General features: G+C 40.7%; 1 protein-coding gene across 1 annotated transcript in view; it reads right to left on the minus strand.

Annotated features, from left to right (window-relative positions):
* The window catches only part of LOC124043764 (G-protein coupled receptor 39-like), a 59,807-nt gene extending 39,355 nt beyond the window's left edge, over nt 1-20,452 (minus strand). The window contains exons 1-2 of the mRNA XM_046362700.1: nt 20,175-20,452; nt 19,122-19,976 (exon numbers count right to left, since the gene is read on the minus strand). Of these exons, the coding sequence (XP_046218656.1) occupies nt 19,122-19,911 (790 nt within the window). The 5' untranslated portion in view covers nt 19,912-19,976; nt 20,175-20,452. The remainder of the gene's footprint in view (nt 1-19,121; nt 19,977-20,174) is intronic.
* Between the last annotated feature and the right edge of the window lie 6,790 nt (nt 20,453-27,242).

The following is a 27,242-nucleotide window of genomic DNA, read 5'->3' on the forward strand; positions in this document are numbered from 1 at the left end:
GTACTGGACTGCTGTATTCTCAGGATTGAGGGAAAGATGAACAGAGCAAAGTACAGAGAGATCATTGATGAAAACCTGCTCCAGAGCGCTCAGGACCTCATACTGGGGTGAAGGTTCTCTTTCCAACAGGACAACAACCTTAAACACAAAGCCAAGACAATGCAGGAGTGGCTTCGGGACAAGTCTCTGAATGCCCTTGAGTGTCCCAGTCAGAGCCCAGACTTGAACCCGATCAAGCATCTCTGGAGAGCTGACAATAGCTGTGCAGCAAAAATCCACATCCAACCTGACAGTGCTTGAGAGGACTTGCAGAGAAGAATGGGAGAAACTCCCCAAATACAGGTGTGCCAAGCTTGTACCCAAGAGGACTCGAGGCTCTAATCACTGTCAAAGGTGCTTCAACAAAATACTTATGTAAATGTGATTAATTAAAAAATATATTTAAATTACAAGAATTTAAAAAAAATGTTTTTGCTTTGTCATTATGAGGTATTATGTGTAGATTGATGAGGATTTTATTTATTTAATCAATTGTCGAATAAGGTGGTAACGTAACAAAATGTGGAAAAAGTCAAAGGGTCTGAATACTTTCCGAACGCACTGTAAACTGGTTACCAACATAATTAGAGCGGTAAAAATAAATGCTTTGTCATACCAGTTGTATATACTGTCTGATATACCACAGCTGCCAGCCAATCAGCAGTTTGTAATTAAATATATACTCATAAAATTACATATTTTTTTATAGTGAAGCATTACAATTAGACTTGCTAGATTAATCTCAAATGAACATGCCCAAACTAGAAGTCTCCAAAATGAATACTTCATCAGGCCTACCCAGAACTCATTTGTAAAGTGAGTTGAGTCAAAGAAGCATGACAATTGAACAGAACATCACTTCAAATGGGTTCCCCCCATATTCATCCAACATACTCATCAGGAGACAGGGAGGATTTTCCATGACTCCAATAATTTGCCTGAGAGGCAGATTGACAATTTCCTTAAGGGATGGGCTTGGGGTAAACGCAGTGACCCACGGTCACAGAGAGCACCAGCATCAGAAGACGAGGGGGGCATCTCCAGTCCGCCCAGAACACTGAGGCACCATGCAGGGGAAGAGCAGATACACTGGCCTCTTCATCATAGCTCTATGTGGGGTGGCCTGGTCTGTTGAGAGAGCTCTTCAACGTGGACAGCCAGATAAAAAGCACAAACGCACATACTGTAGGTACTGCAGTGAGCACTACACTGGCTTGGCCTCCATTGAAGATGTAGCGGGTTTGGGTGGACCTATTGGTTGGGACACCAATAACCAAATGATAAGGTGTTGGAATAACCACTCAATCAACTCAGTTTAAGACACCGTGAACTGTGCCTTCATTGCCAAAAAAGTACTGACATTGTATCAGTTCAGTGATTTGTGATTAACTTTCTACTGCTTTGAGGAGATGCGCCAGAGGACCCTGGTCCATGAGAAGAAGACATGGGAGGCTGTGCGTTACTGTAGAAAGCATTTCACTGACATCGTCATCCTTCTCTCTGAGAACGAGAATAACGTTGCAATGAGAAAGATCCAGGAGGAGATAAAGAAGAACACTGATAGTGTAGATGAGTTTCCGCTTCCTTGGTGGCTACTGTCTGTGGGTGAACAGGGATGCCTTGGAGTACGAGAACAGGGAGGGTTGGGATGATAATTGTTCCTCCGCATATCCTTGCGGAAGCATTACCACTAAAATGCTCCATTGGGGATACGTAAAAATGTGAGAGGAAGCTGAGGTTCATCTGCTACAAGGAGTGATTCGGTACATTATGTTTGCTGAGAAGTTGTTAATTACTCTTTATCATAATTAATAGTTACCTGTATGACTTAAGAGAATCGCAGATTGAGAGAAAATTCTTACTCGTCCTTTTCAGTATTCACAAATTACAGTGCCTTGCGAAAGTATTCGGCCCCCTTGAACTTTGCGACCTTTTGCCACATTTCAGGCTTCAAACATAAAGATATAAAATTGTATTTTTTTGTTAAGAATCAACAACAAGTGGGACACAATCATGAAGTGGAACGACATTTATTGGATATTTCAAACTTTTTTAACAAATCAAGAACTGAAAAATTGGGCGTGCAAAATTATTCAGCCCCTTTACTTTCAGTGCAGCAAACTCTCCAGAAGTTCAGTGAGGATCTCTGAATGATCCAATGTTGACCTAAATGACTGATGATGATAAATACAATCCACCTGTGTGTAATCAAGTCTCCGTATAAATGCACTTGCACTGTGATAGTCTCAGAGATCCGTTAAAAGCGCAGAGAGCATCATGAAGAACAAGGAACACACCAGGCAGGTCCGAGACACTGTTGTGAAGAAGTTTAAAGCCGGATTTGGATACAAAAAGATTTCCCAAGCTTTAAACATCCCAAGGAGCACTGTGCAAGCGATAATATTGAAATGGGAGGAGTATCAGACCACTGCAAATCTCATACAAGGAGAAGACTGATCAGAGATGCAGCCAAGAGGCCCATGATCACTCTGGATGAACTGCAGAGATCTACAGCTGAGGTGGGAGACTCTGTCCATAGGACAACAATCAGTCATATATTGCACAAATCTGGCCTTTATGGAAAAGTGGCAAGAAGAAAGTCATTTCTTAAAGATATCCATAAAAAGTGTTGTTTAAAGTTTGCCACAAGCCACCTGGGAGACACACCAAACATGTGGAAGAAGGTGCTCTGGTCAGATGAAACCAAAATTGAACTTTTTGGCAACAATGAAAAACGTTATGTTTGGCGTAAAAGCAACACAGCTCATCACCATAAACACACCATCCCCACTATCAAACATGTTGGTGGCAGCATCATGGTTTGGGCCTGCTCTTCTTCAGCAGGGACAGGGAAAATGGTTAAAATTGATGGGAAGATGGATGGAGCCAAATACATGACCAATCTGGAAGAAAACCTGATGGAGTCTGCAAAAGACCTGAGACTGGGACGGAGATTTGTCTTCCAACAAGACAATGATCCAAAACATAAAGCAAAATCTACAATGGAATGGTTCAAAAATAAACATATCCAGGTGTTAGAATGTGGAAAGAACTGAAAACTGCTGTTCACAAATGCTCTGCATCCAACCTCATTGAGCTCGAGCTGTTTTGCAAGGAGGAATGGGAAAAAATGTCAGTCTCTCGATGTGCAAAACTGATAGAGACATACCCCAAGCGACTTACAGCTGTAATCGCAGCAAAAGGTGGGGCTACAAAGTATTAACTTAAGGGGGCTGAATAATTTTGCACGCCCAATTTTTCAGTTTTTGATTTGTTAAAAAAGTTTGAAATATCCAATAAATGTCGTTCCACTTCATGATTGTGTCCCAATTGTTGTTGATTCTTCACAAAAAAATACAGTTTTATATCTTTATGTTTGAAGCCTGAAATGTGGCAAAAGGTCGCAAAGTTCAAGGGGGCCGAATATTTTCGCAAGGCACTGTATATATTATATGTATAAATATCCTATTGACTGTATAACCATTAACAATTAAACACATCTTTATGTAAATACATTGTTTGAAATAGTGGTTAGTGACAGTTTAGTATAAATAATGCTATCATGTGTTAACATTGTCCGGTTAAACTTACCTTACATAAAGCACTTTTTAATAAACTGCTTATACGATGCCATTAATAGTTTATAATATCATTACAGAGATTAGCACTTCATGTAGTGCAACAAAACGGCCAAATATTGACCTATTAACTTGTTATTGGGGTATTAATTAAAGTTGGTGTCCATATTATTTTCATCCTCGTCTGTGTAGTAGTTACACACGATATTATCTCTTTCCTCGTTACCATTGTCAATTAATCTAATAACTTCTAATAGTAACTGTATCCACTGGCGAATTGGGGGAAAGAGTGAGGTGGTTGCCATCTTAGTCAAGAGATGTTTTTGTAGCAGTTCTGCCTGCCAGCAGTAATCTTCTCTCATTTTTATTTTACTAGGCAAGTCAGTTAAGTCTTATTTTCAATGATGGCCTAGGAACAGTGGGTTAACTGCCTTGTTCAGAATGACAGATTTATACCTTGTCAGCTGAGGGATTTGAACTTTTAGGTTATTGGTCCAACGCTCTAACCACTAGGCTACGCTGCCGCCCCAGATTGTGGGGTTGTCATCATTAAGTAACATAATAGATGCAACGCATTAAATATTTCAATTCATTCACTATGAAATTAACTTGCCCCAGAAGCATTTAACTGCAGGGCACATCATATGAAGTAACGTGCCTACCTGATTTAGGGGACAGAGTGAACAGTTGGGGGATGAGGTCAATTTAATTGTAAAATGTTTCCTTGGTGTTAAAGACATATCAGTGAAGACCAGTGGTGGAAAAAGTACTCAAATGTCATACTTGAGTAAAAGTAAAAATACCTTAACAGAAAATGACTCAAGTAAAAGTGAAAGTGACCCAGTAAAATTCTACTTGAGTAAAAGCCTGAAAGTATCTGGTATTAAATATACTCAAGTACAGCGGTAGAACAAGTACTCAATCGTCATACTTGAGTAAAAGTACAACGTAAAAGCAAATGCTATACATCAAATTCCTTATATTAAGCAAACCAAGCGGCAAGATGTTCTTATTTTTTAATTACGGACATACATGGGGCAGACTCCAACACTCAGAGATCATTTACAAACACAGTATTTGTGTTTCATGAGTCCGCCGGATCAGAGGCAGTAGGGTTGACAAAGTGTTATATTGATAGGTGCCCTAATTCTGTCTTGGTTGAACATTCTGAATGTAATGAGTACTTTTAGGTGTCAGGGAATATGTATGGAGTAAAATGTACCATGTTTTCTTTAGTGATATAGTGGGGTAAAAGTTGTAAAACATATAAATAGTCAATTAAAGTACAGACACCCCAAAAAACTAAGTAGGTCTTTAAAATAGTTTTACTTACACTACCATTCAAAGGTTTGGGGTCACTTAGAAATGCCCTTGTTTTGAAAGAAACGCACATTTATTTCCATTGAAATAACATCAACTTGATCAGAAATACAGTGTAGACATTGTTAATGTTGTAAATGACTATTTTAGCTGGAAACTGAATATTTGTTATGGAATATCTACACTGGCGTACAGAGGCCCATTATCAGCAACCATCACTCCTGTGTTCCAATAGCACGTTGTGTTAGCTAATCCAAGTTTATCATTTCAAAAGGCTAATTGATCATTAGAAAACCCTTTTGCCATTATGTTAGAACAGCTGAACACACCCACCTTCAGGGAAGTCAACTGATGTTCAACATCTGTACCCATTCAACATAGGCTAAATTTACATAGTTATTACGTCGAAACAAAAACATTTTAGAGGGTTCTCATAGGCTTACAATGTTGTTTTTGTATTATTTCTTGAAGTTGTCAAAGACTCCAGTCACCAAAGTCATAGACTTTTCTCTCTGTTACCGCATGGCAAGCGGTACCCGAGCGCCAAGTCTAGGTCCAAAAGGCTCCTTAACAGCTTCTATCCCCAAGTTATAAGACTGCTGGACAATTAAATGGCCACCCAGATTATTTCCATTGATTTGAACAGTCGCTAAGATTACATTTAGTTGTGATTGTTGCAAAAGACCTATTTTGAAACAATTACCATGGAAGTAATGGTTGAGTCTTACTCGATGGATGGCAAATGTTGCTATTTAAAAAAAAATCAAAACATTCAATTCTGTCTTGACTTTGGAAAGAGTAATAGCTACCGGGTCTGAAAAGAGTGTTTGTTGAGAACGCTGTAACACAGTTAACAAAATGTCTTGTTTTATTGTGATTTATTCAGCGAAGATGCAAATCATCAAATCAAATCAAATCAAATCAAATGTATTTATATAGCCCTTCGTACATCAGCTGATATCTCAACGTGCTGTACAGAAACCCAGCCTAAAAGCAGTTGCATTATTTTTATAAAACCTTTGGTGGCATCCCAAAGAATCCAGGGGTCATTGACATAATTTTAATTGATCATTATGAATGAATTTAGTGAAATTTCTAATTGATCACAGAATGTATGATTTTGCAGTGATGAAATGTTGAAACGGCACCTGTTGGCTTTTTTAGGAGATTCATAAATTTGAAATAGGCAGCTGTAAGCATAGTGGTCAGACAAGCTCATATGTGAAATTTCTATTTTCTTAATTAAAGAAAATATAGGTGTAGAAAATAGTATTAAATCGGTTGGTAAGAATAATTCATGCCTGTTTGAGTAGAAAGTGTACTCTTTTTTTTGCTTCAGGATTATCATCATCATGATATTAATCATCAGAGGATAACTACCTCAAAACAATGTCATTTAACTTTTCATTTCCATTGGCTCGGTATGACATGATTGAGGTGCCAGTGTCCATGCTGCTTGACAAGCTGAATTATGCCTGCTCCAGTGCACAATGAGTAGGGGCTAATGGATGAAACCCCATTTCACGCCTTCATCACTGTAATATGGCCAGCCATCCCCCTGTCCTGTCAGAACCAGAACCCGTAGGGAGGTCACCGGAGCACATACTGTACACTCAATCTGATTCTCACTCTATCCAATTTCAAAGACACAATTAAACCAGTGAAGATGTACGGGCCGACATGTAATTGAGTCCGACCCATGAAAATGGCATCTTGTTTTTACACTCCAGGCAATGAGATCATTACACCATAGGGTCAATCAGTTATTACTATGTTTGAGTGTGTTCACTTACTATAAAATATAACATGAATAAAATAATAATATTGTATAAAATATACTATTCTATGATTTCACCTTTATTTAACCAGGTAGGCCAGTTGAGAACAAGGTCTCATTTACAACTGCATCCTGGCCAAGATAAGGCAAAGCAGTGCGACAAAAACAACACAGAGTTACACATGGGATAAACAAACGTACAGTCAATAACACAATAGAAAAATCTATGTACAGCGTGTGCAAATGTAGTAAAATGATCGAGGTAAGGCAATAAATAGGCCATAGTGGAGAAATAATGACAATTTAGCATTAACACTGGATTGATAGATGTGCAGATAATGATGTGCAAGTAGAGATACTGGGGTGCAAAAGAGCAACGTTTACAAAGTTTAGGATAAGGTTTCAAAAGGGCATGCAAGTCTTAAAATCAATGTGCTACTTTACATTTACTTTGAATTTCATGCTGTCACAGTTACCAGCCCTTTCAAGCTTAACATCCTTATCATTTATCGCCCTCCAGGTCCCCTCGGAGAGTTCATCAATGAGCTTGATGCCTTGATAAGCTCCTTTCCTGAGGATGGCTCACCTCTCACAGTTCTGGGCGACTTTAACCTCCCCACGTCTACCTTTGACTCATTCCTCTCTGCCTCCTTCTTTCCACTCCTCTCCTCTTTTGACCTCACCCTCTCACCTTCCCCCCCTACTCACAAGGCAGGCAATACGCTCGACCTCATCTTTACTAGATGCTGTTTTTCCACTAACCTCATTGCAACTCCCCTCCAAGTCTCCGACCACTACCTTGTATCCTTTTCCCTCTCGCTCTCATCCAACACTTCCCACACTGCCCCTACTCGGATGGTATCGCGCCGTCCCAACCTTCGCTCTCTCTCCCCCGCTACTCTCTCCTCTTCCATTCTATCATCTCTTCCCTCTGCTCAAACCTTCTCCAACCTATCTCCTGATTCTGCCTCCTCAACCCTCCTCTCTTCCCTTTCTGCATCCTTTGACTCTCTATGTCCCCTATCTTCCAGGCCGGCTCGGTCCTCCCCTCCCGCTCCGTGGCTTGACGACTCATTGCGAGCTCACAGAACAGGGCTCCGGGCAGCCGAGCGGAAATGGAGGAAAACTCGCCTCCCTGCGGACCTGGCATCCTTTCACTCCCTCCTCTCTACATTTTCCTCCTCTGTCTCTGCTGCTAAAGCCACTTTCTACCACTCTAAATTCCAAGCATCTGCCTCTAACCCTAGGAAGCTCTTTGCCACCTTCTCCTCCCTCCTGAATCCTCCTCCCCCTCCCCCTCCTCCCTCTCTGCAGATGACTTCGTCAACCATTTTGAAAAGAAGGTCGACGACATCCGATCCTCGTTTGCTAAGTCAAACGACACCGCTGGTTCTGCTCACAGTGCCCTACCCTGTGCTCTGACCTCTTTCTCCCCTCTCTCTCCAGATGAAATCTCGCGTCTTGTGACGGCCGGCCGCCCAACAACCTGCCCGCTTGACCCTATCCCCTCCTCTCTTCTCCAGACCATTTCCGGAGACCTTCTCCCTTACCTCACCTCGCTCATCAACTTATCCCTGACCGCTGGCTACGTCCCTTCCGTCTTCAAGAGAGCGAGAGTTGCACCCCTTCTGAAAAAACCTACACTCGATCCCTCCGATGTCAACAACTACAGACCAGTATCCCTTCTTTCTTTTCTCTCCAAAACTCTTGAACGTGCCGTCCTTGGTCAGCTCTCCCGCTATCTCTCTCAGAATGACCTTCTTGATCCAAATCAGTCAGGTTTCAAGACTAGTCATTCAACTGAGACTGCTCTTCTCTGTATCACGGAGGCGCTCCGCACCGCTAAAGCTAACTCTCTCTCCTCTGCTCTCATCCTTCTAGACCTATCGGCTGCCTTCGATACTGTGAACCATCAGATACTCCTCTCCACCCTCTCCGAGTTGGGCATCTCCGGCGTGGCCCACGCTTGGATTGCGTCCTACCTGACAGGTCGCTCCTACCAGGTGGCGTGGCGAGAATCTGTCTCCTCACCATGCGCTCTCACCACTGGTGTCCCCCAGGGCTCTGTTCTAGGCCCTCTCCTATTCTCGCTATACACCAAGTCACTTGGCTCTGTCATAACCTCACATGGTCTCTCCTATCATTGCTATGCAGACGACACACAATTAATCTTCTCCTTTCCCCCTTCTGATGACCAGGTGGCGAATCGCATCTCTGCATGTCTGGCAGGCATATCAGTGTGGATGACGGATCACCACCTCAAGCTGAACTTCGGCAAGACAGAGCTGCTCTTCCTCCCGGGGAAGGACTGCCCGTTCCATGATCTCGCCATCACGGTTGACAACTCCATTGTGTCCTCCTCCCAGAGCGCTAAGAACCTTGGCGTGATCCTGGACAACACCCTGTCGTTCTCAACTAACATCAAGGCGGTGGCCCGTTCCTGTAGGTTCATGCTCTACAACATCCGCAGAGTACGACCCTGCCTCACACAGGAAGCGGCACAGGTCCTAATCCAGGCACTTGTCATCTCCCGTCTGGATTACTGCAACTCGCTGTTGGCTGGGCTCCCTGCCTGTGCCATTAAACCCCTACAACTCATCCAGAACGCCGCAGCCCGTCTGGTGTTCAACCTTCCCAAGTTCTCTCACGTCACCCCGCTCCTCCGCTCTCTCCACTGGCTTCCAGTTGAAGCTCGCATCCGCTACAAGACCATGGTGCTTGCCTACGGAGCTGTGAGGGGAACGGCACCTCAGTACCTCCAGGCTCTGATCAGGCCCTACACCCAAATAAGGGCACTGCGTTCATCCACCTCTGGCCTGCTCGCCTCCCTACCATTGAGGAAGTACAGTTCCCGCTCAGCCCAGTCAAAACTGTTCGCTGCTCTGGCTCCCCAATGGTGGAACAAACTCCCTCACGACGCCAGGACAGCGGAGTCAATCACCACCTTCCGGAGACACCTGAAACCCCACCTCTTTAAGGAATACCTAGGATAGGATAAAGTAATCCTTCTCACCCCCCTTAAAATATGTAGATGCACTATTGTAAAGTGGCTGTTCCACTGGATGTCATAAGGTGAATGCACCAATTTGTAAGTCGCTCTGGATAAGAGCGTCTGCTAAATGACTTAAATGTAAATGTATGTAAATGTACATCAATGTGTCTTGTGTTAATACAGAAAAAGCATGATGAATGTTGATGGGTCAAAGACGTATAAGGTTTTCAAAGTAACAAAAAAACAAAACAGCAATTACAATTCTCTAAAATGCTTGTTTTATGTTCAATGGAGTGTCACCTATGCCCTTATATAGTTATATTAAAAAATAAAGCCAATCATTCATTTTTACAGTGATTCATGTGAATGTACCCTATTAAAATGTAATTCAGTATAACACTGTTGTTTTTTTATCGTAATTTTATGCCCATTTTTCATAATGACAAGGTTATATATCCATGCATGGACTGGCAGAAATATAACTACCCAGAAAAAAATGTCATTTTATTTTGAATATCACATATTTGACGTGTCATGGGTACAACTCTTTTTTTTTTTACAAAAACTATCTGAAAAAAATCTATGAAAATATCTTTCCCTTCATCCTTTGAGATTTGTTTTTGTCTCTCTGAGTCAACACAAAATTATTGTATTTTAATATAAAATACTGGCGTTATACTGTATGACACTATGTTGTTACCCTGAATAACACATATCACTACAGCCCACTAAATGTGATTCCTTCAGCAATAACAATAATGATCATATTAACTATTATTAAGATATAAAACTGTGAAATTTGTAAGTCGCTCTGGATAAGAGCGTCTGCTAAATGACTTAAATGTAAATGTAAATAAACACAAGATGTTTCAAATGTGCAGGCTAGCTGAACTTAGATCACTTCCATACGACAGAGAGAGAGAGAGAGAGAGAGAGAGAGAGAGAGAGAGAGAGAGAGAGAGAGAGAGAGAGAGAGAGAGAGAGAGAGAAAGAGAGAGAGATGACCTATACACCACACACATAAAGAACATGAGTTTTACTATGCAACATAGTTTAACTGACACATGAGGTACAATTTAATTCACGTAGGATTAAATTATCATCAACATTTCAAACAAAGCATGAATTAAAAAACATTCCTTAAACATTGTGCAAAAAAACTGTAGTTTTGCTTAAAATCATCACGAAACAGTGGATATCTTTCTCAAAGTAAAATCATGAAATTACGTCACATCAGGCATTTGAAAGAAAATACATGAAAAATGATCCCACCAACATCAAAACAAAACATTTCTGTATTCTGAAGTATTCTGAAAATCAGAATATTAACCAAATCCATTGTCTGAACATCAAATGGAACTCATCAACATTCTCAAACTGAACTCATCCTTCGATAACATCTTTAAAACATGGATTTATTTTTAGATCGCTTGTGTATGTCATTTTCTTGTGTAGGCCTAAGTAGTATTCTGTAGCCTAACTGGTGTATAAGTTGGAATTTGGACTAATGAATCTCTGTAAACTTTTCCCAGTCAGAGTTGCAGAGTATTGAATTCCTTTGTTTTGTAGTAAACGGCTCTGGTTCGGAGATTACTGCTTGGACATCCGACTTGAAGTAGTATGTGATGACCTTAACTTGGGGCCATGCAAATGAATGATTTACTTCAGCTGCTTGTTGCATGCAACTGATTTCCATCTCCTCTCCCACAACCTTCAAAACTTGGCCGACAAATGGCTGGTAATCGTAATTGACTATTACGAACTTTCCGTTTAAGTCCTCTGGTGGTTTCACCATTGTGGATAGGCTTGTCTTCTGTTTCTGCATTTTGGTTCTGAAAGTCCACCTCTGTTGGAGCATTGCACTCACAGGAGATGCATGCTCGGGAGCAGCAGGGTGGATCTTTCCAGGTTCCTTCGCAATGATCTGGAGGATTTTTAAGGTTCCTTTGACAGCTGGCAATGGCTTTATCAAATTGGTTAATCTCATCTTTAGCAATCCAGAAGTACTTTACACATGACTGCGTTTTCTCCAGCATGGTGTAGAGCTCCTTTGGGCTCTGGAGGTCACCGCCGTTTTTTTGACAAACTCACCTGCACAACGTTTGACGGAACCACCAACCAAACGGGTGCACCTTTTCCGTGAGACTTTTCAGAAAAATTCTATGTTACCTTTTTGAAACCCGTGAGAAATGGCACCGTGCTCAGTAGGTAGAAATTATTTGCATTCCTATATTGTGTGACGGGGCCTTCACTCATGCAGTATAGTGTGGTCAGGGATGTTTTTTCCCCTTCATATTATCGAAGACGGGCTTTAGAACAGCCCACACGGCACGCTCGTCATGCCGAAGGGAATCTGAAATCGAGACATAGGATTGGCATTCCTGTGATGTGTACACAACACTTGTGTGTACAGTTGCCTGCGTACGGCTGCCCCCAAAATGAAAAGCCTGAACCTCTGTATGCAGTTTACACGCATAATTTTCTTAAAAAGTCCATGTGGATTACAACCTCGTGTTCTTTAAGTGTGTCTTTTAAGTTTCGGCACTGCTCAACATGGTGCAGCCAGTTAAACTGCAGGTACACACATGCAATTTCACCTACACAAAATGGCTACAGAAAATGCCCATCAAACTACTTCAATTCAAACTTGTACAGTCTCAATTTTTCATAAAGTTCCCCAAATGTGAAGCAGCTATTAACTAATATAATTCAAAATAAAAAGATGTATCCATAATTGTGTAATACAATATTAACAATCCATCAGTTATACTTTAACTGCAGTTCAATAAAACATTAACTACAGTGTAATAGTGCAACTTAATGTTAAGTGTTATCCACCCAGCTTTATATCCTATTATATCCTATTCTGTTGCTGACAGTAGCATGAAACCATGAAAACAATACCTTGCTTTTCTTCTGGCTAGTCTTTCCTCCCGAACAACTGGATCTGCGTTTAATATTTTGTCTGTGCCGTGCATCCCTCTCCTTATTAGACAACGGCATCTACAATATAAAGATAATGTGCCTTGAAATACGTTAAAATGCCATAAAATTGTTTGAAATGCTAACATTCACTATTCATTCAACAAGTAACTATGAATTGCATGATTAAATGTTGTAAACTAGTGAAAACATGGGATAACAAAGCTACTGTCATTCAGCATAATGGGTGACATTGTGGTATAACATTTGTAATTGTATTTTTTTATTTATCTGTTATTTTACCAGGTAAGTTGAATGAGAACACATTCTCATTTGCAGCATCAACCTGGGGAATAGTTACAGGGGAGAGGAGGGGGATGAATGAGCCAATTGTAACAATTTAAACTTTTGTTGTGCTGAAGGACAAAAGTGTGATACTGAACAACGGATTTCAAACATAAACATATTTAACAGGAAGTTGCTTGGCCACCTATATAAAGTAATGACCTATAAAGATTATCCTTACTTTTCATATTTAATATAGCTTTTTATAAAATAATAACATTAAAATTATGTTTTCTGTGTTGTTCTGAAGGACATGTGGATGTTACTAGAGGGTCAAAAGGTGAAATCATCAAATATTTCAGAGAGATTTACTCACCTCACTTTGATAGAGGGTCTTCAATGGGTATTATTTGTGATGTCACATAATTACCATCATGTGATATGCATGAAAATGGCATTTTACCTTTGCTATATTGATTGACATTGATGAAGTGCAGAAGTCTGGGCAAAAGCTATTAAAGTTTTTAAATATCTTTTAGATGCAGTATGTCACCTATTATTCTATGTATTGTTGCAAACACTAGCACAATTATGCCATGGGTGTTCATTTATATTTTTAGGATGAATTTCTACCTTTTAAAAACACTTATGTCATTAGAATATTAACCCAAAAGGACATTTTGACACTTTAGAGGTCAATAACTCCCTTAATGTAATAGTTTGCAACACAAACATTTCTGGGTCAAAAGAAGGGTAAGTGTTGAGTGATTTAATATTATATTTCTACATATTTATCTTTTTATGTTAAATGAATGGCTTTGGGACACCAAATTTAAATGTCTCATCTTTGACCCTGATACTACAGCGCCGTGTTACAGGTAAGTGGCTAGAAATGGTAACACTGTGCCCTATGAGACTCAAATCATCAGGCTGATGGCATTAGTTAATCTCTCAAATTAGTTAGTGAAAAAAACACTGTTCTAGACCTGCTGATGAATTCTTCCTGCCCCACCTTACCGGGAGGCTGATAAATTGCTGAAGCTACTGGCTAAATTACAGTCACGCTAATGGAACCTTACGTAGTCAAGCCCTTTTTCATGAAAAGGGGGAGCAGATGGTACAAAGCATGACACAGGATAAATCATCTCACAAAATGAACACTAGACTGGAAAATGAGGGTTTGACGAACATCTACATAATTTATATTGCAGCAAATTCGGGAGGTAGCCCAGACAAGGACTTGAACCCAGGACCAGCAATTATCAACCAGGGACTGCTTTACAGTTTTTCCCAAAATTGCACTTTCTCTATGACACTGTTAATTTATTTTGACACTTGACATGCACTTAACCTTGCTATGCTCCAGCAACTCACCAATGCTTCATGTCCCCGTACTATGGGGGACCAAGCCTTCTGCCCCCTTGCCCCTCGCCTATGGAATGATCTCCCTAAACATCTGAGAGCTGCTCCATCAATCAGAACTTTTAAAATGGGCCTTACAACATATTTATACAGACGGTCTTTCTTATAGTCCTACTCTAAGTCCTTTTAGCACCTATTCTACTACTGTACTTCTATTTCCTGTCTTGATTCTAAACGTTTTAACACTGAACAAAAATATACAAGCAACATGCAACGATTTCAACATTTTACTGAGATACAGTTCATAAGGAAATCAGTTAATTGAAATAAATTCATTAGACCCTATTCTATGGATCTCACATGAGTGGGAATACAGATATGCATCGGTTGGTCACGGACACATGCCCCTACTTTTTTTTTAAGGTATCAAAAAAAACAGTGTCTTATGTGACCAGCATTTGCCCCATGCAGCGTGACACATCTCCTTCGCATAGAGTTGATCAGGCTGTTGATTGTGACCTGTGGAATGTTGTCCCACTCCACTTCAATGGCTGTGCAAATTTGCTGGATATTGACGGGAACTGGAACACGCTGTCGTAAACGTTCATCCAGAGCATTCCAAACATACTCAATGGGTGACATGTCTGATGAGTATGCAGGCCATGGAAGAACTGGGACATTTTCAGCTTCCAGGAATTGTGTACAGATACTTGCGACATGGGTGCCGTGCATTATCATGCTGAAACATGAGGTGATGGCAGCGGATGAATGGCACGACAATGGGTCTCAGGATCTCATCACGGTATCTCTGTGCATTCAAAATGCCATTGATAAAATGTAAGTGTGTTCATTGTCCTTAGCTTATGCTTGCCCATACCATAACCCCACCATGGGGGTCTTGGGGTCTCTGTTTACAATGTTGACATCAGCCAATCTGCCTGGTACAGTTGAAAACGGGATTGATCTGTGAAGAGCACACTTTTCCAGTGTGCCAGTGGCCATAAACGGTGAGAATTTTCCCACTAAAGTTGATTACGACGCCAAACTGCAGTAAGGTCAAGACCCTGGTGAGGACGATGAGCACGCTGATGAGCTTTCCTGAGACGGTTTATGACAGTTTGTGCAGAAAAAATTTGGTTGTGGTCGCTTTCTGGGTGGCTGGTCTCAGATGGTCCCGCAGGTGAAGAAGCCGGATGTGGATGTCCTGGGCTGGCGTGGTTATACATGGTGTGCAGTTGCGAGACCGGTTGGACATACTGCCAATTTCTTGTGTTGTGTGACAATACGGTACATTTTAGAGTGACCTTTTATTGTCCCCAGCACAAGTTGCACCTGTGTAATGGTCATCCTGTTTAATCAGCTTCTTGATATGCCACGCCTGTCAGGTGGATGGATCATCTTGGCAAAGGAGAAATGTTCATTAACAGGGTTGTAAACAAATTTGTGCACAACATCTGGGAGAAATAAGCTCTTTATGTGTATGGAACATTTCTGTGATCTTTTATTTCAGCTCATGACATGTTGCATTTATATTTTTGTTCCGTGTATTTTATGTCATTTCTTTAAATCATTATTTACATTTTTGTCTATGTAGAGCATTGAGATATCACTGTAATGAAGTGTTATACAAATTAAATGTATTATTATTATTTCATTCTGATTGCAACACAAACTCAAGGATGCTATGTTGCAATACTAGCTGTTGAATACAACCACACCGCTCTGAAAACAAATACACATAATTACATATGAATCCCTTCCAAAGTGCCACTTGCCAAGTGGCAGCAGACCAGCCAGGCACTGATATTCCTACCTTGCAATCAGTTGAAGGACAGCTCTTTAAGCACTGCTCAGTGAGAATGTTGTACCTTCAAGTAGTGATCACTGGTCTAGTAGTGAAATGGAAGCCACGATGGCATAACCAATTGTGGAGATTGTTGTTGTCTGAAAGGGCTGTGATGGTATTTAGGAATGGAGAAGCCTTAGGATGTACATGAACAAAGTAACTAAAGAAGCTACACATTTCTAAGGCGAATTCAATGATGATTTAGCATATGCCTGGTTTCTAAGCGTACATGATATGGTTAGCGTATAAGCTACTGTAGGCCTATATTTTACAGCTGGACATTCTGCAACTTTATATCACTTATATAACTGTTGATTTAGATGAATAATATATCTATATATGATATAATTATATTTAATATATAATAGATGACACACAGAACTGTAAAAATGTAAGGGTATGTCTGTGTCCTAAATATTAATATGTATACAGTGAAAGGTTCAAGTAGGTGGTTGAGAGGAGCAGAGTGCAGTATTGAGGAGAGATGAGGTTACACATTCTCTCAGTTTACATTATCAAGTGCCAAATTGAAGTAAATCTGCCCATTTTCAATTTGATAACACAAGTACCCCCAGTGAGATCTGCTGTACCATTAAAAGAGTCCTTTTAATCTTAATATATCATACTGTTGGGTTCTGAAAATCTGAAATATACTTATTCAGCTCACTGAGGGAGAGAGGGGAATGTATAACGTTTACATTCTGTCCGGATATATGATTGTTAGCCATCGAGGATCCTATGGGAGGAGGAGAGACACTCTGGTACAAGTCAACATGACAGCCGTGAGTTGGGGAGGAGTGAGTCAGGTCAGATGAGGTGAGGAAGAACAGATATCACTAAAGTTCTGTCGAGCAAAAGAGATGCATTGTCTTTTCAGATGTGTAGGAAGAGACTCAGTATAGGAGAAAGGACAAAATATCAGTGCTTGTGTGAATATGTCTTATGCCACTGTATGACCTAATGGGTGAATAAACTTGGTTTAAGCTTTACTAATTGTCTGTGAAATTCTACAAGGTTCATTTAGAACCTAACAATACATTATATTCACGTTGACTTCCGATACTCTTTGCCATGTGGTATTATTTGCTGTTTGTATAAACTATTGCCTGGAAACCCTGTAACCAATTTAGAGCAAACACTTCACATGTGCATGTTGACCTGTCTGCACGCAGCCACACAAAATAATCATTATAGTCAATGTCAAGATGGATTACAGGCCTCTGATTCTAGACCAATGTCTCTGTCAACAAATGTACAGTAAACAAGGCTTCCTGCTTCCAGCACACGAGGACTTTACATTCATTCGAGACATGAGAAAATACAATAATACGGTCCAGAACTAACGAGGAAATAACTCTGCATACTTAATGTGTATACACACTTCAATGTTGTGTGGTATTTATTTATATCCACGTGACATCAATATAACATGGCCAACTACAGGCGTGTTCTTCATGTGAGTTCCCTTGAGATTCTCTGTGGACAGTAATGGCACAGACCACCCCAAACAGAAGACGTATGTGTGAAATCAATCCTTTGAAGGGTCATAACTTTTAAATGTTGTCGTGGAGTCAATCAGAGCTTGGGGCCGAGAGCGGCAGACACAGAGAAAGCAACATGATTGGACAATAGAACTAACAGAGCTTGCTTTATGCAGATTGGCATAGTGTAGTCCTGACATATGCAACTGTAGGCCTAAAAAGAAATTGACTTACAGTCTATGTCAGCTATTGTTTTTATAGATTAATTCCAGTTAATACTTTTATATTGAAAAAGGTAGGTAGCCTAGTCAGCCCAAGTTTGAATGTAAACCCAATGCAAACTTGAGCTGACAAAATGTTTCTTCATTCCGTTGATGCAGAGGTTCCATCTACATTTATAGCACTCTAATTCTATAGGGTTGGTCTTTACCTCCTTGTTGTCTTTCAGGAGTAATGAGACCTTATTTTCCAGGTAAGCACTTTTCGTTTATCTCAGCAGCATTGAATTCAAACGCCTTAGATGCTTTTGTGATCATGAGATCGTTCTGTTTGATTTGAGAGTTAATGTCCTCAAGTGTTTTGTCTTGCTTATCGAACCTGTCTTTGAGCATGTTATCTCCAAGTAGTGTTGCATTTGAAATCTTGTCTACTTTTGGTTCATTTTCATCTCCTTCCCCGGGTTTGCCTTTATCTTTGGGTTGTGGTCTTTAATGGGGGAAACGTGAGAGGAATCCCTGCGTCTGTCTTTTGGTACTGATGAGGAGGGGGTAGCCAGGACTTTGTAGTGGTCAGATGCTTTTGCTCTGTAGCCTTAGTGTTGTTGCTAGCTCCTTTGACACTAGCTTTCAGAGGACCGGATCCTGAGGAAAATGTTGACATTGACATTCTCTTCTAGGTCAATAACCAACAGTATAGTGACTAATACATATGTTTTTATTTACAGTATTTTGAATTGAGTGAAGTTCAGGTTGTAAAAAATAAATTGAGAGACTTCGCTAACTAGCTCTTTGAAGTTTGCGTGCTTAGGTCGTCATCTTGACGAAATACTCAATGCCGGAGGAAAGTGAAGAGAGCGCCTTGAGATTTGTGCATTGCGTCCAGCATGCACGACTTGTGATTTCTGTGAATCTGATTGGTCAAGACACAGCAAAGAGCTTGCAGCAGCACTTCGATGTGAAGCACTCCAATGTGAAGGACAGAGAAATTGTGCTCGAGTTGTGAGTTGACAAATCATGAGGCAAATAGAACTAAAAAACAACACTTTGGCCATCTTTTTAACTCTTTGCGACAATATATTTTATTAACCTAAATCAAAATCGCCACAAATTTTCCGGCGGCCCTGTCACAACAGCTACACTGTCTACCAGTTGGAATGCAATGGTGTACACGCCCTGTGTAACACAAACATGCACACGGACACACACACATTGTGGCCACCAGTTGGCTAAACAAAATGTATCATCATCCTTTCAAAATTGCAATTAGATATTTTAGGTAGAATGTAAAAGTGTCAACTTACCTAGAAAAAGGATGGTTTGCTTCTTGGCGGCTTTGACCCTGGCACTCTCGTGTTTTGGCTTGTCCTCAACTCCGTTGACCCCTCTTCCTATGGGCCCCATGGTTTTCTGAAGGACCAGGATCATGGCCCAACACATGACCCCCACGCTGACCAGCACCACCATGTACACAATGAACGCCACAAAGATACTGGCCCTGTACATTCCCCACTGGTTTCTCAGGTTGGTGCAGAACGTCAGGTTCTGGACGGGCATGATGGCTCGCTCTGGGACATAGCCCTCCATTCCTGTGACGAACAGCAGCGGGAGGGCTACGAACACGGACGTGACCCAGGCGAGAGCGATGAGACTCCCAGTTGTTCGCTCTCTGCCCAGGGCCTTGAAGCGGAACGGGTGGCAAATGGCAATGTAGCGTTCAAAGCTGAGCGTCGCCACGTTCAAGATGGTGGCGTAACTGCAGGCCTCGAACAGGAAGTTGTAGATCTTGCAGGAAGCGTCACCCGAGGCTGAGGTGAAGGGGAACCACGTGGCACTGTAGAGCTCTACGGGCATTCCTATGAGGAGGACCAAAAGGTCGGAACATGCCAGGCTCACCATGTGGTCCGTCACATACTTTTGCAGGTAGCCATTCTGCCGCAGCACCTGTGTCACCCGAATGGTGATTCCATTACCCACGATGCCTGTGAGCAGGATGAGGCTGTACAGGACAGTGAGGAAGACTTTGATGGCATAGTTGGGCTCCAGCTCCTTCCAGTCTTTCTCCTCGGCTATCTCGGCCTCCCCCTCATTCATGGTTACTGAGTTTCGATTTCCAGATATAGATTTTTTCCTAGCGTATCAGTTCAGCAGGGCAGAGTCTGTAATAGAGCCCAGAGGAAATCCAAACAGCCAGGGAGAGAAATATTTTTCAGAGATAAAATAATATATTTCTGACACCCTCGTCCAAAACCATGGTTAACTCTAAAAGTAGATTAACTTAACACCTCTTTGTTTGACCTCTTTGTTGCCCAGATAAGCCATATCACAGAAGAATATTAGGATCCTATTAGACATACCAGAAAGTTTCTTCCTCGTTTTAGCTTCTTTGAAACACACGGCTCAGCGTGGCAGGACTATCCATTACTGGCCTGAAGTCTGAGTTTTGTACCATCGACCGTCCGTACAGTTCTTCATCCAGAAAGTATCGGATTTACTCCTTTGCTTGTGCCATGCTTCAAGCTGCACCCTGACAGCAGGCACTGATTTTCTCCTATCTCCTCTCTCCTACGAGTTAAAAATTAAACTTCAGAGCAAGGGAGAGAGAGAGCACGGCCCTGTTCTGTTATCACTACTCAAGTGCAGTATGAACCCTGGCTAAACTTCAGGGACAAGGGTGGTTGTGTGTAGGCGGGACCAAGGGTTACTACACATCACTTTAGTCTTACAGAGGTGTAGCCCTTCCCGAATATTATCAACTCCCATTTGGATGAATATAATACTTGACAGAACTAAAAAAATAAAACTTTGCTACATGGCACATTTATTCAAACACTATTCTTAGGCTTATTTACACCAATTAAAACTATTTCAGAGTATACAAATTACTTTGACACTCTTCCACATGCTTTCTAAGAAAACAGAAGTGGTGAAATAACTTCACTGTGTAGGATGAATGTGACAAAAGACATACCGGTACATGGAAGTTCAAAAGTCCGAATGGAGGAAGTTGTATTGAAATTAGCCAGACATGACTGAATTAAATTGCACACATTTTCTATTCAGGCCGTATCAAGTGCATATCATTTGACATTAACAATGAGCTGGCTCCAGACAGGAAGTAAATCAAACAAATACTAACACTTTGATTTAAGACAGGAAAAGTGACTGTATACATTTTATGAAAACTTGGCCTGCAATTCGCTCTGATTTCACATAAGCATATTCCACAACAATTTGAGGTGGGTAAAGTTATAAAGCAGGTTTTACAAATCTGATTAGAGCACAGACTTGATTGGTTGAGTGCCAATCACGGTATACTCAAAAACTCTCAGGCAGATAAAGCATGATAACCCAGGCCTATCTGCATGACAAAGCGTTGTCAGACAGGTGCACTCTCAACAGCGAAGCTAGCTAAATCAATTTGGTTTGTTTACAATAATTACCCTACCTCTTCATTTTCATCCCTTTTATATTTTCCTAATGATCTATCATTATGTTCTGTAATTGCCCTGATTGTAAATGTCTCTGTAAAACTGATATTTGAATGTTGTATAAGAGACGAGATGCTGACGTGCGTTTGACAAAACAGCTGAACTGAGTGCATGATGAATCACGAAAGAAATGTATCTCTGCAAGTAATGTACAATAGTACAATGGGCAGAACACAGAGAGACAGGTATGACATTTCCCAATGTCAGCTTATGAGGATAGGTGAGAGCTTTATCCTCTCATGATCCTTTCACAATTATGGTCCAATTCCATTACGACAATTCATGCCAGCTGAATTTGGATATGGAATTTGTCCATGTAACTGCAATTATCTTCAATGACTAAACAGATTGGATCCAAACCAGAAATGTATTTGGAACCCATATATTCAAGACAATCTGCTGACGTAATTTCACTGCTACCTTCTGTGTTCATCTTTTGTAGCTAGTAGAAATATACATTCTATAAACAGGAATGTGGTTTATAATTAGTGTTGTCATAAACACCAAAGATCATACAATACAAGAGCTGATCTATTGTTTTTCCTCTGTACCAGTTTCTGACTCGTAAGTTGGTCTTAAAAGGTCTCTCAAATGTTTTTGGCAGGATTTCTTGGACATAAATTGATAATAGCTTATTGTGGGTCAATGCAATGATGTACAGTAGATTACACTGTACATACTATACTAAAAACAACACTCATACTATCACTATTATTTGGGGAGGCAGGTAGCCTAGTGGTTAGAGCGTTGGACTAGTAGCCGGAAGGTTGCAAGATCAAATCCCCAAGCTGACAAGGTAAAAATCTGTTGTTCTGCCCCTGAACAAAGCAGTTAACCCACTGTTTCTAGGCCATAATTGAAAATAAGAATTTGTTCTTAACTGACTTGCCTAGTTAAATAAAGAAACAATAAAATTATATTAGTCTTTCAGGATGGAAAACCATTGTACAATTCAATTGTGTAGGCCATAGAGAAGTCTGAAAAATGTATACAACTGTTAAGAGATGGTGTTTGGTGGAGATCTGCTCCACTGATTTGGCCTTTGGCCTTCTCAGGCTGAATTAAAAACACTATCTGGCCAAATGAACATACTGCTATCTTCCAACCTAATCAGGGAGCGGAGCAGAAGAGGATTCACTGAATACAACACAACGTCTGAACTGTAAACCAGAAGTCGTTTAGCCTTGGGTCTTTTGTAGGTAGTTCTTTGACCAATAACAGAGATACAGAACGGAATTATAAAGTGTGAACCAACACAAACCTTAGCTAACAAATCCTAGGTAACATGAGCCCTACACTACAAATCATGTTTGAGGAGAACTTTGGTCAACTCTGAGTTCAACTCAGGATAACTGGTACCATGAAAGTGGCTCACCTTTAAGCCAGGTACATTTCTATGGCAACAAATCCTTCAGAACGATCCTGAATTAAGTCTCTGAGCCTAGAATTGAGGAAAAATTAAATCAGACTCCCTCCCTCTCGCAAAGATTGCGTCATCATCCCCTTCATTTGAGGAAGACGACTGATAAAATATTTTCTTGAATATAGCCATGTTAAAACACCTATCACATTACAAATGTAGTAATGACAAAATACATTTGAAACTTCCAATACAATTTGAAAGAATGTATTGTTAATTGGCAGCGTGCGGGGAAGAGATATCCCGCGTTTGTCATGGCTCTGGATGGTAAGCTAACTAGCTAGCTAACATTACCCAGATAATGACACAGTATAACGTAGCTAGCTAACAACATATGGTTAATGTTATAAATTAATATACATTAATATATGGTTAATGTTATTAATTGTTAATGTTATCAAAAGTTATACCGCCAAGACATTGGTTATAACAATAACAACTAATGTAGCTAACGTTAGCTAGCTAAGGAGCTAGTACACTAGTATGTGTAGGTAGCATGCTAACCACTGGCTAGTTAGCTGTTCGGCAGGCCGATCCACTGGCTTACTAGCTGCTAGCTTTCTAGCTTACTAGCTGCTGATGCATAAAGTTGATGCATTAAAGGTGAATTTAACCCTGTCTCATCTCCTTAATACTAATCACTAATATTAGCATAACACTTTGTGTCATAAAAATCTGATTTCTCTTCAACACAACCAAATATATTTAAAAATATATATTTTTGTGGTTAATAATTATGTCTGAAACATCTCCAATCATTGAGACTAAAAAACACCACAAATAGTGTAAATTGTTGGTCTTTAAAAAATATGTTGCCTATTCATGTCTAAATTTGTAAGCTTTACAAAGAATCTTTGTCTTTCCAGGCCAGACCTCAAAGTGACACAGAGAGTGAGGACCTCACCTTAGTTGCAAAACAGAATATGCAAATATAGCTAACCATGAAAACGTTCAAATAAGTGAGCTCAAAAGAGAAAATGCAGCACTCAGACAATCTCTCTCTGTGATTGAAGGTAAGCATTCCTGTGGATGCTCCCACAGAATATTCTCACCCTGCATGCAAGTCCAGGTTTAGTTTGGTATATATCCATAGATGTCAAATCAAAGTTTATTTGTCACATGCGCTGAATACAACAGGTGTAGACCTTACAGTGAAATGCTTACTTACAGGCTCTAACCAATAGTGAAAAAAAAGGTATTTGGTGAAAAATAGGTAGGTAAAAAGAAATAAAACAACAATAAAAGGCAGGCTATATACAGTAGTGAGGCTATAAAAGTAGCGAGGATACCTACAGACACTGGTTAGTCAGGCTGATTGATGTAGTATGTACATGTAGATATGGTTAAAGTGACTGTGCATATATGATGAACAGAGAGTAGCAGCAGCGTAAACAATGCAAATAGTATGGGTAGCCATTTGATTACCTGTTCAGGAGTCTTATGGCTTGGGGGTAAAGACTGTTGAGAAGCCTTTTTGTCCTAGACTTGGCACTTCGGTACCACTTGCCATGCGGTAGTAGAGAGAACAGTCTATGACTGGGGTGGCTGGGTTCTTTGACAATTTTTAGGGCCTTCCTCTGACACCGCCTGGTGTAGAGGTCCTGGATGGCAGGCAGCTTAGCCCCAGTGATGTACTGGGCCGTACGCACTACCCTCTGTAGTGCCTTGCGGTCAGAGGCCGAGCAGTTGCAGTACCAAGCAGTGATGCAACCAGATGCTCTCGATGTTGCAGCTGTAGAACCTTTTGCAGATCTCAGGACCCATGACAAATCTTTTTAGTTCCCTGAGGGGGAATAGGCTTTGTCATGCCCTCTTCACGACTATCTTGGTGTGTTTGGACCATTCTAGTGTGTTGTTGATGTGGACACCAAGGAACTTGAAGCTCTCAACCTGCTCCACTACAGCCCCGTCGATGAGATTGGGGGCGTGCTCGGTCCTCCTTTTCCTGTAGTCCACAAGCATCTCCTTAGTCTTGGTGACGTTGAGGGATAGGTTGTTATTCTGGCACCACCCGGCCAGGTCTCTTACTTCCCCTTATAGGCTGTCTCGTCGTTGATCAGGCCTACCACTGTTGTGTCTTTTGCAAACTGTGATAATGTGACTAGGTTCAGTTGTAGGTGTATCTGTGAGTAGGTGCAGTTGTAGTGTCTACCAATTGATAGTTGAATGCATATTACATGCAAGTGTAATGATAGCACATTATGTTCTATATTTTCAGTTGCCAGGTTTGCTCCACGAGGTGAAAAACCTAAAGAGGGAGAGAATGAGAACTTCAAAGGGTGTCTGTGTGTTTGGTTTATGCATGATGACCAGAATGAGGAGTAGAGATTGGGAGTAGGAAAGATGAAAGGAGGTGGTTGAATGAATCCCTATTCACTTTCTCGAACTGTCTGTCATAATGTGTGTTCCCAGACATCATGGCTAGTGGATCAACACCTATCTCCAAAACTCACATTGGTGAGAGAGGAAACACCGTTTCTAACTGTGAGTGTGTTTGGTTTAAGCATGATGATCAGAAATATGAGGATTCGAGATTGAGAGTAAAAAATATGATTAGAAGTTGGAAGGTGGGGGTTGAATGAATCTGTATTAAATATATTTAACTGTCTGTCATACTGTGTATTCCCAGACATCATGGCTGGTGGATCTACACCCTTCATCCAAACCCCAAAAGCAGCACTCCAAGACATAGACGTCACAACCCTACGAGACAGCATGGTAGGGTGACTTGAGCTGTAAAGGTAAGGTGACCTTGAGCTGTACAGCGGGGATGCAAACTAGTCACAATTTGAATACAAAAACAGGTGTATTAACATTAACAATACAGCAAGCAGAAAAATATTGTATGCATGTGCAGTTTTGCTTAAATTAATGAAAATGTTTAATGCATATTATAGTGCAATCATTATTTTTCTTGTGTTTTAATTTATAGAGTGCCATATAGGATTATGCAAAACATATTCACAAAACTATTTCTCGTTAAAACCACAAGTTATACGTTTTTTTTAGTTATATACAGTGGGGCAAAAAAGTATTTAGTCAGCCACCAATTGTGCAAGTTCTCCCACTGAGGCCTGTAATTTTCATCAGGTACACTTCAACCATGACAGACAAAATGAGAAAAAAAATCCAGAAAATCACATTGTAGGATTTTTAATGAATTTATTTGCAAATTATGGTGGAAAATAAGTATTTGGTCAATAACAAAAGTTTATCTCAATACTTTGTTATATACCCTTTGTTGGCAATGACAGAGGTCAAACGTTTTCTATAAGTCTTCACAAGGTTTTTTGGCCCATTCCTCCATGCAGATATCCTCTAGAGCAGTGATGTTTTGGGGCTGTTGCTGGGCAACACGGACTTCCAACTCCCTCCAAAGATTTTCTATGGGGTTGAGATCTGGAGACTGGCTAGGCCACTCCAGGACCTTGAAATGCTTCTTACGAAGCCACTCCTTCGTTGCCCGGGCGGTGTGTTTGGAATCATTGTCATAGACCCAGCCACATTTCATCTTCAATGCCCTTGCTGATGGGAGGTTTTCACTCAAAATCTCACGATACATGGCCCCATTCATTTCCTTTACACGGATCAGTCGTCCTGGTCCCTTTGCAGAAAAACAGCCCCAAAGCATGATGTTTCCACCCCCATGCTTCACAGTAGGTATGGTGTTCTTTGGATGCAACTCAGCATTCTTTGTCCTCCAAACACAACAAGTTGAGTTTTTACCAAAAAGTTATTTTTTGGATTCATCTGACCATATGACATTCTCCCAATCTTCTTCTGGATCATCAAAATGCTCTCTAGCAAACTTCAGACAGGCCTGGACATGTACTGGCTTTTTGCTCACCGTTCCTGTGATCATTTTGACCCCACGGGGTGAGATCTTGCGTGGAGCCCCAGTTCGAGGGAGATTATCAGTGATCTTGTATGTCTTCCATTTCCTAGTATTTGCTCCCACAGTTGATTTCTTCAAACCATGCTGCTTACCCATTGCAGATTCAGACTTCCCAGCCTGGTGCAGGTCTACAATTTTGTTTCTGGTGTCCTTTGACAGCTCTTTGGTCTTGGCCACAGTGGAGTTTGGAGTGTGACTGTGAGGTTGTGGAGAGGTGTCTTTTATACTGATAACAAGCTCAAACAGGTGCCATTAATACAGGTAACGAGTGGAGGACAGAGGAGCCTCTTAAAGAAGAAGTTACAGGTCTGTGAGAGCCAGAAATCTTGCTTGTTTGTAGGTGATCAAAGACTTATTTTCCACCATAATTTGCAAATAAATTCATTAAAAATCCTATATGATTTTCTGTATTTTTTTTCTTTCTCATTTTGTCTGTCATAGTTGAAGTGTACCTATGATGAAAATTACAGGCCTCGTCTTTTTAAGTGGGAGAACTTGCACAATTGGTGACTGACTAAATACTTTTTTGCCCCACTGTATGTATAAAATCTTACAATCGGATTTGGAAAAATAGCACTGGAGTCACACCTACTAAAAAAAACAATATTTGAGACAAGAA

Source organism: Oncorhynchus gorbuscha, linkage group LG09, assembly GCF_021184085.1.
Source record: "Oncorhynchus gorbuscha isolate QuinsamMale2020 ecotype Even-year linkage group LG09, OgorEven_v1.0, whole genome shotgun sequence".
Lineage (NCBI taxonomy): Eukaryota > Metazoa > Chordata > Actinopteri > Salmoniformes > Salmonidae > Oncorhynchus > Oncorhynchus gorbuscha.